We start from the raw sequence: 14006 nt of genomic DNA, 5'->3' as shown, positions 1-14006 counted from the left end.
AAAAAAAAAAAAAAAAAAAAAAAAAAAAAAAAAAAAAAAGTAAAAAGAGGGCCATGTAGACACAGCTGTGATAAAGCACTTGTTTGGTAAGTTAAAGCCCTGGGTTCAATACCCAGTATCAAAGGAGAGGGCAGGTGAGTTGACTCAGCAGGTAAAGGTGCCAACAAGCTGTACAACCTAAGTTCAATCTCCAGGTTCCAAATGGTGGAAGGAGATAACCAATTTCCGGGGGGGGGGGGGTTGTCCTCAAACTTACACACACCATGATAGCACATGTAAAATAAATACATTTAAATATACAAAGGGAAGTTTTTCTTAAAGCCAGCACCTACAAATCCCATAGTCTCACTTTTTATCTCTTTTCCAAACTGGCCACCACCCTCCTCCTAGGTATTGTAACAGACAACCCTGATATTCTTCCTCTGCTTAAGCTCTGTTCTTCAAACCTCAAGAGTAGGCAGGCTCCTCTTGTTCCTACTGTAAACCTTTCACTCTGCTTAAGGCTGCTCTTCTCTACCACTTCCAGGTTTCATTCGAACACCTCCTTCCCACAGCTAAGACAGACTTTTCTTCTAACACCCAACACTATTATGTTTGCTGTCCAAGTTTCCACTATGAGCTTTATATGTCTTTATATGCCACAAAGAGGCAGAGAAAACCATCCAGTTGTGGTAGGGGCTGGGGCTGACCCTTCAATCTGTGTGAATTATCTGCTCAGGCTGCAGCCTTGTTTCATGGCCCTAAGTTAGTAAGCTGTACACCAATCAGCCCTGAGGTGGCTGACTTTCCTAAGAAGACCTGACCCTTGGAGCCAGGGGCAGGCATCCACAACAGTCCTGCACTCCCATAGTGAAAACCCAAACAAACCACCAGCTGTTCCAAGGAGCCTCTCAGGCAGCTAGGACCTCTACAGGTTCCCTTCTCAACTGTACAGTCCTACCTGTGGCCTTCCATCCTTACTGGGTCTCCCTATGGATTCCCATCCTATCTCTGCTACCTTCAGTTCCAAGTTTGTCATTTGTGTTTTAACACTCTTACCGGAAAGAAGCACCAACAGGCCTCTGCAGCCCAGGTGATTGCAAAGTGGGTTCTGTTTCCAGTGTAAAGGCATATGTGGGCACTTAACCTACTTCCTGCCTTAGACCCCAGCCCTCTAACCCCTAGAGCAATCCTGCTCATCCCCAAAAGCTGTCCTGCCGCCTTCTACTTCAAGCACAGTCCTGGGGAGGCTGTACAGACTCATGACTCAGCCACTATCTGGGATGCCCTCGGAGCGGTGCGCGGATGCTCTGGAGTCACTCAGTCTTAAAGCCACCTCCTAGTCCCTTCCCACCCACGGAAGGCAAGATGCAGGTGCCATCATCCCCTAAGGATGCTCCTGAAAGGCTACGCAGGTGACCATGGTCGGCAGGCAGGCTGGACTGCCAAGCCCACACTGGCCAGGGGCCAGGCGAGGGGCAATCAGTCTCCTCGGGTCTCAACGCCACAGGCTCAACTGTCTGCCCAAACCGACTTGCTGTTGCCTGAGGCCTGACTAAGCAGGGGAAAAATTTATTAGAGAAACCTGGTTCTGAAGGGTGGGGGCAGACAGGGGAGACAACAACGGCTGGGCCAAGGACGCCCGCGGCCACCGCTGGGCGACGAACAGAGGGTAGCTTTCGGTCAACGCGGCGTCCATTGCGAAGCGGCAGTCCCAGGACAGGGTGGAGGGCGGGCCTGGGCAAGGGGTCTCGACTGACTGGGCTAGGTATCACTGCCCGAGGGTAGGTTCAGACGGTCTCCGCGGAGCGGGGCCCCAGGGTCCTGGCGGCCCGCGCCCCTCACCGCGTTCTTCCTGGTCACCATTTTGTCCAGCCTCCGGGCGATACGAGCAATCTCTTCCTCCTTGCCCATCACTACCTCGGTGGCGGCGGGTTGCGCCGGTTGCGCCGCCCGGCCTGACCTCGGCCGCCGCCGCCTAGATCCGCGGTCCAAACCTCCGCCTGGCGGCCGCGTGCCGCAGAATTAAAAAAAAAAAAAAAAAAAAGAGTCTCCGCCCCCGGGACCACAACTCCCAGACGACTGCGCGGCCTGCGCCTGAGGCCCGCTGGAAAAGGTAGTTCCGTAGGTACCTCCGCCGGACCACGGCCCCACGTGCCCACCGAATGCCAGGGAGAGGGTGGACCTAGAGGAGGGAGGAGCACAACCCTACTGCGCTCGGGTCTTTATCTCAACCCATCTGAGCCGCTTGCCCTGGCGTCCCGTCGCGCCTTCACTAATGCACTTAGATCGCCTCCACTTCCTAGAGCCTCTCGGCTCACCCCACACGCTTCACTTGGTACCAAGCCCAGTTTTGGGGCTTCCTTGCCGCTGCGCGGGTGGCCCGGGACTCTGAAACGGTTTCTCCACAAGAATTCAGGCTTTGGCCAAGCAATAGAGGCTCATGCCTTTTTAATCCCAGTACTCGAGAGGCAGAGAGTCAGGCGGATCCCTATGAGTTCAAGGTCAGCCTGGTCTACAGAGCTAGTTCCAATACAGCCAGAGTTACACAGAGAAACCCTGTCTCGGAAAAAAAAAAAAAAAAAAAAAAAAAAAACAGGTTCTGAAGTCAACCTAACGGTATAAATCCCAAGGTCTACACATTGCTCTATGTCTCAGTCTCCCAACCTGTGAAGTGACAATGACAGAGGCTGCGATCAGGATCATCCGATTCACGTTTTACAGAGAACAGGGCAGGGTACTGAGGCAATCAGGCACTGAGTGAGGCAGTACCTCAGGAAGACCATAACCACGCCCAGGAAAGGGAGAAAGGTACTCTGTTCTTTTTCTGTCCTATAGATGGTGGCAGGTGTGCTGGTACTAAAAGTCAGTCTGAATTTTTTGTAAATAGGAGGCCAAAGTGCAAATCACATATACAAATGACCTAAGCTGACTGTTTTAATCAGTTATGACATCTTTACCATAAGGAAAAGGCATGGAACTTCTTGAAGGCAACAAAGCTTTTCCAGAGGTGCAGTGATGGCTGGACCCAGCTCACTAATTTCATACCACCTCTCATTCTGCTCATTACTGGGAGCTGGGCCCTTGCTCTAAGCTAAACCCAAACAAACAAATTCTGAGAAAGGGAACCCTGAGTTTGAGTACTAAATTAATGCTTGCAGGACCCTACCACAACACAGGCAGTAAGAACCACAGGGCCTTCAGCCATGCTGTATTTGGCTAATGACTGACCCCATCAAGGGACTGCCTACTAAGTAGTCCCAGCTCTGACTGGCCCCAACGATGAGCAACAGCAGCCTGTAGGTGGCAGGAGGCACCCACAGATCTGCTCGAGGAGAACAGGCTCTTTCCTGAGGAAAATCCAGTAGATCACCAGCAGGAGAGTTATGTCACAAAGAAGCCAGATCAAAGGTGTGTTCAATCCTGAGGGGTCCTCACTTGTGGGGTTGGTACTTACCAGTCAGATATTTCCACATTTCAGCCTTAGAAAATTCCAACCTTGGAAAGCTCGGTTGATAGTATTTGTTTAGCATGTAGGAAGCCCTGGGTTCAATCCACCATACTGCATACAAACCAGGCATCACAGGTACCTGCCTGTACTCCCAGCACTTGGGTGGTGGAGACAGGAAGACCAGAAGTTGAAAGTTATCCTCAGATATGTATATGAGAGACATGTTTCAGAAACAAACAAAAAGCCCTGATCCCAGACCCTACAAGAGCTCCAAGTCCAACCTCTGGCCCTTGATCAGAAAAGTCACCTCCCACCCCAGATTCTTCCCCGCCCCACCCCACCCCCATACACCTTGCTGACTTTCAGAGCTTTATCTTCAGTGGAACCTCCCCACCAAACATCTAGACCATAGATTCACCCAGGTGTTCACTCCAATGTGGTGTTGTCCTCTACCCTAGCCTTCTGAAGGTGGTGGAGGACACACCTGCCTGGTTTAGAGATAGGAAGTTTCTTGGACAATGTGATACCAGGTGGGAAAGAAGGCTTCTGGGAGACAGCCTTGCCTATTGTCCAGTCTACTACTGGGGGCTTTCCCAAGTTCCCAGAACACCTAGATGAGGTATCTAACAGTTCACCAATGGCTTTTGCACTCAACCTTCCTGGGGCACACACTCCCAATATTTCTTAAGATTCTACCCCTGAGGTGGATCTCCAACTTCAAGAGTCCTCAGTGAGCAACATAGCCCTATCCTAGGGACCCTGGGATAGAGATACCCCAGCCTGAAGTCTGAAAAGGGCAGGCAATGTTCTAATGAGGTAGGATCATGGGACATCCCCAGGGTCTGCCCCACCAGGCCAACTGCACCTTTGACCCAAAGCCTGCCCTTCCCCCTCCTCAGTTCAGGAAACATCGGAAGCCCAAGCCATTTATTTTTCTATTTGTGATCCCTGCCCCCCATCCATGACTGCCCAGAGCTGGCCCTGACCCCAGTGGTGGCCTGAATGCTTCCCCTCTGGCCAAGGCAGGGCAGTGGTGGGTGGGAAGACTCACACTGCCAAGCTCACACGGAGTCCCTTGTTTCTTTTCCAATCATCACAGACTGGGAGGCATCCTAAGCTCCAGGAGGTCCTATCCTTGTCAACATATGATAGTCCCTCCCCTGCATGCAGTTCTCAAGTCCTCTGCCTATCTTGGGGGTTGCAGGTCTTCACCATTGGGCTCTGTGGATCTACAACCACAGCCAATCCCACTTTAGGCCCTCCTTGGACACTGGCTTCTGTGGTCAGACAAGGCAGTGACCAGTGACAGATAAAAGGGTCTCTAGTATTATGAGGTAGAAAGTGGAAGCTAGGCATGTGGATATTGGTTTTGTCTGTGTAGATGGGTTCGAGCTCTCTGAGCCTCATTCTCCTAGACTACAGAATGGGAAGAGCCATAAGCTTATGGAAATGTCTGCTTGGAAAGTCCCCCACCACCCCACAGCTTGGCCAGGACCCAGCTTCCTCCCCCAGAGGCAGTGTTAGGGAGGCAGGAGACATCCCCTAGAGGCCAGTGAGGCCTTAGCTGCAGGCTTTCTCTAACAATGTGCTTCCCTGACACAATTCCCAGAAATGCTGCCCCCCTCCCCTGCCAGCCCGCCAGCCTGGCGGCCACTCCACCCTCCTACCCTGAGGAGCCCCAGGCAGCCATGAGGTCAGAGGCAATGGATGAAGCATAAAGGTCTGACTCAGAGGCAGCAAACCTGTGGAATTGTTCTGCCATCCTGCAAAGACCAGCCTGGACCAAGTCAATCATAGCTAAGCCACTGCAGAAGCAAAGCTATGCCGGACCAGTAGGATACTAAGTCACTGAAAAGTATTCCCAGATCTCATTCATAGGAAAAAGCAAGATCCTTCCAAGCTCCACTGGGCCTCTTGATCCTCATGCTTCACCCCTGCCCTTCCATACATACACCTGCTCCCTTTTTTTCTTCAGTGGCTTTAAACAGCTCCCCATCTGCATAGATAGCACACTACTTGGATGCTTTCTTCACGTTTCTTTCAGGTTTGAGCTCAAAAACCACTCATGAAAAAATAGGGTGTAGATACTGATATAGCCCCATTTTCATACCCAGTACTCTTGATATTGGCTTATTTGTGGATTTATTGATTTTTAACCTTTCTACTCCAGAACACAAACATCTTACAGCAAGGATTGGAGTTGTTTGTTCTTTTCCAATTTCCTATCTCAAAAGACAGTCTGGTGCCAGCAGGGGGCTCAGTACCAAAATAATGAATTCTGTCTCTGAGCAAAGGAGAGTGGAAGTCCCTAAACATAGCCAGCTGGTTCCCCCCAAAGCTACTTGTCAACAGTCAGGAAAAGAAAAAGGAGAAGAAAAAAAAAAAAAAAAACAAAGATGAAAACAAACATACGAAGCTGGGTGTGGTACTACACCTACAATCCAATAACTCAGAAGGCAGAAGCCAACCTGAGTTACACAGAGTTCCAGAGCCATCTTAACTTTTGTTTCTTTGTTTGTTTTTGAAATAAGGCCTCTACCTAGTCCTGGCTAACTCACTTCATACACCAGGCAGGCAACCATGCCTAGTCCAGTAACATTTTTTTTTAAAAAAAGAAGGAAAATACCCAGGCAGTGGTGGTGTATGCCTTTAATCCCAGCTCTTGAGAGATAGAGGCAGGTGGATCTCTGAGTTTCAGGCCAGCCTGATCTACAGAGCTAGTTCCAGGACAGCCAGAGGTATGCAGAGAAACCCTTTTTCGAAAAAACAAAGAAGAGGAGGAAGAGAAAAAGAAAGAGGTAGAAAAAGAAGAGAGGGGAGGGAGGAAGAGGAGATGTTTTTCTCTTCTTTAGTCTCCTTTTATCATCATTTCCCAATCTGTCAAAGCAGGGAGGGGCCAGCCTAACATGGCAGGACATTCGGGATGGATACCACGCTCCAGTAACCTAAGTAACTGTGATTGCCTGCAGTTAGCCCACATTGTAGGCAAAGTACCACCAAGGGGACCGAAGCACTCATGAGAACAAAGACAGCAACATCCACAGACCCAAGCCAGGCAACCAAGGAGAGGAAAAAAATAACTATTTATGTAAAGACCGGCAGTCCTGAGGTGTGGGGGCGGGGCCGTGGGTGAGGCCAACGGAATGGGCGAGAGTACCGGCCAGCAGGGGTTGGGGAAACTGGACAGAATGTCTGGCGCCTCCTCCGCCCAGTAGGTTCTCTCTGGCCCGAAGGCCAGCCTTCCTTCCTGAGCGGCTGTTTCCTGGCTCCGCCCTGTTGTCGCCACGGAAACCCATGAGTAGCCCAGCAGCCCAGCCAGGTTCCCATGGAGTCCCTGCAGAGCAGGAGCCCTGTGTTGCTGCAGAGGCCCAGACACCATAGGTGACTACTATGAAGGACACAAGTTGACCATGCAGCCATCCTGGACCAGAACACTTCAAAATGATGAACAGCAGCCCCATCCTGTTCTCTGACAGACCACCCAGGTCTCATCCAGCGACCCTAAAAGTGGACAGTGCCTATGATAACACCCTGAAAACCCACGTGCTCACCACAGTATTATAACTCTGAAATTCTGAAATATCCTTCAAAATATATCTGACCTCTGGCCCACCCACAGAAGCCCCTCCGTTGCATATAGGTTGCTCCCAAATCTCCATAGCACTCTGGTCTGCCATTATCCATGGTGACCCTGCAGTAATAGGTTGATTTGCTTCCCCCATTCCTACTGTTCCCACCCAGCCCTCCTGGCCAAAGGGCACAGAATGAATGAGAGTCAAGCCATCTCTACACAACCGCACGAGTGTCCATCATTCTTTAACCTACAACCGCTACCACTTGAGCTGTACATGTCACCCCTCCAACAGCCTAACACCCATTCATCCCAACATTCCCACTCCCACCATGCTCTGGATGGGACTCTTTGGCTCCATGACTGGGAACTGGACCTGTGAACTTTACCAAGAAACCAACATTTGAAACTACTTCTACACATTTATGCACCCATTCATATTGCTTGCTGCATTTACCCATAAAACCAAGGCAGCCCCTGTCTCCTAAATATGCCCTTTCCCAAAAGAAGGGTTTCAGAAACCTAGCAGAATGCATCATCCCAGGACAGAGAACAAAGAGCTGAAGGATCTGTTAGGCTAGGGCCTAGCTCATCTAAACCAAACCCGAGAGTCGCATATGCCTGATTGTCTAAGGCATCATACTCTGCTAAAGGCTGTGACCCCAGCATAGAAGTAAAGATTGACCCTCTCTTCATATTCCCCCAAATCCAGCCAATAGAGACTGGGAGGCCAGCAAGATTTGGAGCCAAGAATGGTGTGCATAAAGGAGGGTCTGAACCAGAAGGCTGCTAGCGAAGAAGAGTCATCCACCTGGAGCTCCACTGCCCTCAGACAGGGACCCCACCCCACCCTTTGGGAGTGGGAGGGTCCAAGCCCTGCAGGACTATGTAATTGGTCCCAGCCTCACTGCTGTACAGCAGCCAGAGCTGTCTGGTGGGAGCCTGGGAGGTCTGTGCCCAGTCAGTGCTTGGGAGGTCTCACCACCCCCAGGCGGAGCAGAGCCAAGCCAGTCCCCCACCATAGCCACCAAGGGGACCTACCCAGAATCCTTTGCAGGCCTCACAGAGGCCTGGGGTCCAGGAAGGCTAAGGAAGGGGAGTAGGTGTAAGCAGGGAAGATAGGAGCATAGGGTCCACTTGGCACCTAAGCTAGCCCCATGCTGGCAGAAAAGGTTTGCTCTACCATCCCAGCTTTCTGGGGGCTGGGGTTAGAACCAAGTAGCCTGAAGTGGGGTTCCAGCAGCAGAATTTCCTTCCTCCCTTTGGCCAAAGCCAGGGCTGCTCATCTAACAAAGAAACCTTGGGGATCCATCCCTTCTTTGAATGCTGAGGACATTTTTTTCCTGAGTAGGACTTCCAGTCCTCAACCCCTGAGTTCCTATCCCTTTATAGGAGAGTCCATCGTGTCTAACTCCCAAGGACTTAGCCAGCCTCTAGCACTAGGAGCTACCTCACCCCACACCCTGGGAACCTGACACAGACACACATGTAGACCACACACAGACACAGACATTCACATGGAATGTCACTCTCCTAACATAGCTGGCCACACCCACAGCAGCCCTGTACAGCCTTGGGGAGTCTCTCCAGCCCTGGGGCTGTAGGGTCAGGGCCACCCTGCTGGCAGACTGAAGTCACCTCCCCCATTGTTGTCCCATCTGGAAGGAGGGTGGGAGCTGCCAGCATCACTGTTACTAAGCAGTGGGCAATGAGGGTTAGCCTGACCCTACAGAGAAAAGGGAGCACTCAGCAGGCTCTTGCCCAGCTCACAGGGTATAACAGCCTGATGATTGACTAAGAGGAGGGTCATTAGCTGATGCCAGGAGGGGTGACTGCAGGAGGGTCATGGAGGGGAACAATGAGGTAATGCTGGATGCTCTGTTCAGAGCAGGAGGCTGATTCTGAGCTATCACAGAACTCCAAGCCCACCCCAATATGCGGGGCTGTGGCAGACAGGGGCTTCAGGACTCTGAAGATCCTTTTCTAGAGCCCCAGTGTACATTATCTCAAAATAGCTACTTCCCTGGCTAAGTCAGGCTCTGGGGACCTCAGCCTGTACCCACAGCTATGGAGTAAAGGTGGTTTTTGACAAAAAGTGATGGAAGTGAGGCTATATCAGAGAGCTCTGGTCCTTTGTTTGTGGTACTGAAGAAGGAAAATAGGACCTTTTGCATGCCAGACAAGCACGGTACCACTGACCCATGCTCCAGCCATTACCTCTAGTTCTTTGTGTCCATTCTCAAAATGAAAATCTTCACATAGCTCTTCATGTCCTCACTCACCATCCTCCTATACCAGATGTTCAGACTACCTACCTACCTACCTAGACCTGACCACTGGCAAGGTCCTGAAAGCATTTCACCTTGGTGTCTACATCACTGCCTGCCTTTTGAGAAATTGAGTTGCTCCAGTGCTTCCACACTACTCAGAATTCATGCCACTGCAGCAGGTGCAGGGCCTCTAATGTGCCTTTTATTACCATATCATGACAAAATATCAGGTAGTGATGATATTCATCACCCTTTAGTCTGAGGAACTCTGGGGGACTCTGGGATCTCTCCATGGCAAGAGTGTTCAGAAAGTAAGGGACTACTCAGGGGCAGTGCAGGGTTCTGTAGGACTTGTATGTGTGATCAGAAGCCACACAAGCTCTCTTTCAATGCTCAAGGTGGGATATCCTGACATGACAGGGAAGGTTGCAGAGTGCTCAGGGTACCTGTAGATGGAGTTTCTGACTTGTCACGAACAGCTGCCCAGGACATTGGATTTTCCTCTATGAAGTTACTCTTGGCAGTGCAAAGGGGGTAGCTCTCAGGAGAAAGCCATCAGTTTCTAGGGCCCAGATCATTTCCTAGTAAAAAGGTTGAACAGATAAAAAGAGAAAATGAATGAGGGCTCCTTTGGAAAATCAGTTTTCCTCTGCCTCACCTGCTCACGCTCTTGTCTTTTCCTGGGATAGCTGTCTGGCCCGGGAAGGGAAACAGCAGCCACACACAGATTCTGAGGAGCAGGGACTGGCTATGCCCTGTGTTCACCAGTTTACCTTTTCTTTGTGGGCCAGGGCCAGTTCTTCTGCTTTGTCCCAGAGTTTGGGTATGAGAGAGAGAGAAAAGACGCAACGACAGAATTACACGACAAAATTAGGGAAAGGCGTTAGAACTACCTAGCAGAGCTCAGCATCTGGGAGGGTCAACCCACAAGAAGGGGCAACAACATCGCCAAATCTCATTCCCTTTCCCAAAGTACGCGATGAAAGTAACGTCCGTAGAACTTGGTGCTAAAATCTTCCTTCATCCAATCTAAAGCCGCTGCCCCCTCCCATCATTACTGCCCACGGGTCTGTTTCTGTGGATGGGGTGCCAGCGCGGCTCTGAAACCTGAAAACCCTGGAGGACCCCTCCTTTTGAGCCTTTGCCCACACCAGCAGTTCTCTCCCACACAGGGGTATCTTCTTTTGAGACAGTGGGCGCAGATGGGGGGCTCTGCGCTGGGGAGGCCTCAGCTGGATCCTGCCGGGAAGAAGAAAGGGAGCCACCGCGGAGGGGGGCAGCCCCGCCCCGGTCCGCCAGCTCTGCTGCGGATTGGCCCGATGCCTCTATATCTGGTATGCCTTCCTGGCTCGAAGCTACCACGTCCCCAGTGTCTCCACCCGACGTCCGTCAGACCTCCGTACTTGGCTTCGCAGTGCCCGCCACTGTCTCCTGCGCTCCCGCGCCGCGTTCCGCCCAGGCCTTGCCCAGCTGGAATGCAGAGATCGCCGCCCGGCTACGGCGCACAGGACGACCCGCCCTCCCGCCGCGACTGTGCATGGGCCCCCGGACTCGGGGCCGCTGCTGAGGCGCGCGGCCTCCCTGTCACCAACGTCTCGCCCACCTCGCCCGCTTCTCCGTCCAGCCTTCCGCGGAGCCCACCGCGCAGCCCCGAATCAGGGCGCTATGGCTTTGGCCGCGGAGAGCGCCAAACTGCCGACGAGTTGCGCATTCGGCGGCCCATGAACGCCTTCATGGTGTGGGCGAAGGACGAGCGCAAGCGACTGGCGCAACAAAATCCGGATCTGCACAACGCAGTGCTGAGCAAGATGCTGGGTGAGCGCCCCGAATGTTTAGAGGGGCGGCGAGGGAGGGGACTTGGGAGAGGGTCGGGATTCGGGGTTTTATGGCTGGTCGCAGGGGTCTATGCCATGTTTCACGCCACGCGCCCAAGGCGCACGATGGTTTGGCTAGTCGTGCGCCCGACGTTGGTCCACTAACAGGCTCCCTTCGCCTACAGGCAAAGCGTGGAAGGAGCTGAACACGGCGGAGAAGCGGCCCTTCGTGGAAGAGGCCGAACGGCTGCGTGTGCAGCACTTGCGCGACCATCCCAACTACAAGTACCGGCCTCGCCGCAAAAAGCAGGCGCGCAAGGTCCGGAGGCTGGAGCCCGGCCTCTTGCTCCCGGGCCTCGTGCAGCCGTCTGCGCCGCCCGAGGCCTTCGCTGCAGCATCAGGGTCAGCTCGCTCCTTCCGCGAGCTACCCACTCTGGGTGCGGAGTTCGATGGCTTGGGGCTACCCACGCCCGAGCGCTCGCCTCTGGACGGCCTGGAGCCTGGCGAGGCCTCCTTCTTCCCACCGCCTTTGGCGCCCGAGGACTGCGCTCTGCGGGCTTTCCGGGCGCCCTATGCCCCTGAGCTGGCACGGGACCCGAGCTTCTGCTACGGGGCGCCCCTGGCTGAAGCGCTCAGGACAGCGCCGCCTGCCGCGCCACTCGCGGGCCTCTACTATGGCACCCTGGGCACTCCAGGCCCGTTTCCCAATCCTCTGTCACCACCACCTGAGGCCCCGTCTCTTGAGGGCACAGAGCAACTGGAGCCTACCGCTGACCTTTGGGCCGATGTGGACCTCACCGAATTCGATCAGTATCTCAACTGCAGCCGGACTCGACCAGATGCCACTACACTCCCCTACCACGTGGCACTGGCCAAACTAGGTCCGCGCGCCATGTCCTGTCCAGAGGAGAGCAGCCTCATTTCTGCGCTGTCTGATGCCAGCAGCGCGGTCTATTACAGCGCTTGCATCTCAGGGTAGACACTGTCCTTGTCCTCCACCGCTTCTGCATGTGGCCAAGTGGCAGGGTTGCCAGCTCCCTCCTTTCGCATATGTATGTTAGGGTATGCAACAGCCTTTAGAGCTGGTGGCCTAAAGGTGCCACTTCTGTCGCCCCCTCATTTACACACCTCCTTCTGGGAGTTCCTGTGCTTTGGGCCTTCCCTAGGAACCTCAGGTCCTGGACGTGCTAGCTGCCTCTACCAGGATTGTTTTTGAATCATCTAATTCTTTTCTGCTATGTATTTTCTAGAATGGGACTGTATTTTTTACTTTGCCTTTATATATATATATATATATATATATATATATATATATATATACAATATATTTAATTTTTAATTAAACTTTTTTCTTTAAAAGGGTTTCAATGATCACTAGCATCCATGCATAAGGAACAATGTTTTCCATAAACACAGACAGAGATTACTTTGCTTTTGCCTTAGCCACACCACTGCCCTCCATCCTTCCAGTGGGGCTCCCAGATATCATCAGCCCCCAGCCCGAGTTGCAGTTTTTCTTCTGCAAACCTAAGCACTGCCCAGGACAGTATTTTTCATTTGGGGAGAACTGCAGGGCTGACACCTGTATAGACAGATACATTGCCAGATCCCAGCAGATAGTTGCTAAGAGGGGCAGCACCATGTCACACTTACTCTGCTCCCCCAGGGGACCTGACTTAGGCATAGGGTTAGTGACCAAGGCAGTGCTCAAACCTCATAAGAATCACATACCTCAGATAGTGGTGTGAAAAGAGCTGCACTCCGGGCCTATTCTCTATAAGCATCACTCAATGGCAGAGATCAGAGATGCATAAAAGTCCCCTTAAGTTCCCTAGTTTGAGCTTTATTACAGAGGCAGTGCTTGGACTCCTTCCCAGAAGACTGGGGCCCTCTCTCTGGACCATCTATTTTTCAAAGTCCCTTACTAGACAAACATGCATCTAGAAAGGGATGGCAAAATCACCCTGGAGATAGCTCCTGCACACACATATAAACACTGAATATCTACCTAGTCCCCTTAATCAGGAAAGCCCACTTCTGAAGGAGAAGCCTGTCCTGCCACAGATTTCCATATGTTCTTCAATGGTGGCTGATTCCAAGATTCACCCACATGGAGTGTGAAACACCTAGCATAACTATGAAACTGCAAACATGGCTCTCCATGAAGGTGGTCATGTATGACTTATCTGAAAAACAAAAAAACAACACCAACAAAAAAAACCTAGGGCTAGATGTTAATGTGGGTCCATGCACAGGAAGCCAGCTTCCCAATATGTTTAGGGAGAGGTACACAAGAAGTGGGGATTTCTTAGGAGTATTCAGCCTCTGAGGCAAGATGATATTATCTCTACGTTGACCAATATGAATTATGAACAGAGGTAGAAGATAGGTCTGACCAGGCCTACTACCTGAATTCATGGGAACAGTCCCCAAGTGTTTATCTATTTAGACTGCGGTATTTTTCTGTCAACTTATGGACATACCAAGAAGTATACGTCAGATAGCCCAGAGACAACTGAAGCAACATTCTTAGGTCCAGGGTACTTCCTCAGTTCTAGGTTCTATACTATTCTATACTTATATTCCCACAGAGGACCTTCTTTCCTTGGTTAGTAGAGGAAACCCACAAAGAGTGTGGGTGTGGTTCCACTCTCTCTGTGCTCTCTAAAAGTCCCCTTTCCCAATTGTCATGGAAAAGGGCTAGAAAGGGTACAGTTTGGAGCAAGATCAAATTTACAAGTTCCAAAGGGTGGAGACTACCCCACAGCAGGGTCAGAGACATGAGTAGGATCACACCACCAAAGGCAGTAGTGGATTGATAATAGACTCTGTGTACCTGTGTGTGTGTTTGGGGGGGGGGTCCTATTATTTTTGCTTGAGAAGACCTTCCTCACCATCCCCCAAGGATGAACCTTCCCACC

The 14006-nt window shown here is 51.8% G+C and overlaps 2 protein-coding genes across 5 annotated transcripts in view; one reads left to right on the top strand and one right to left on the bottom strand.

The window, feature by feature from the left end:
- Window positions 1-1997, bottom strand: part of Tcea2 (transcription elongation factor A2) — a 7989-nt gene extending 5992 nt beyond the window's left edge. The window contains exon 1 of one of the 4 annotated variants that reach the window (XM_029536519.1): window positions 1565-1997. In XM_029536519.1, the coding sequence (XP_029392379.1) occupies window positions 1565-1678 (114 nt within the window). In that variant the 5' untranslated portion in view covers window positions 1679-1997. The remainder of the gene's footprint in view (window positions 1-1564) is intronic. The other 3 variants (XM_021193804.2, XM_029536517.1, XM_029536518.1) reach the window with 3 other exon arrangements.
- Window positions 1998-10633: 8636 nt separating this feature from the next.
- On the top strand, window positions 10634-12448 carry Sox18 (SRY-box transcription factor 18). Its single transcript, XM_021193777.1, has 2 exons — window positions 10634-11086; window positions 11271-12448. Exons 1-2 carry the CDS (start codon window positions 10747-10749, stop codon window positions 12062-12064), a joined length of 1134 nt encoding a protein of 377 aa, XP_021049436.1. The 5' UTR covers window positions 10634-10746; the 3' UTR covers window positions 12065-12448.
- The last annotated feature ends 1558 nt before the right edge of the window (window positions 12449-14006 follow it).

Source organism: Mus pahari, chromosome 3, assembly GCF_900095145.1.
Source record: "Mus pahari chromosome 3, PAHARI_EIJ_v1.1, whole genome shotgun sequence".
Classification (NCBI taxonomy): Eukaryota; Metazoa; Chordata; class Mammalia; order Rodentia; family Muridae; genus Mus; species Mus pahari.
This window is presented reverse-complemented; position numbering and strand designations above follow the sequence as displayed.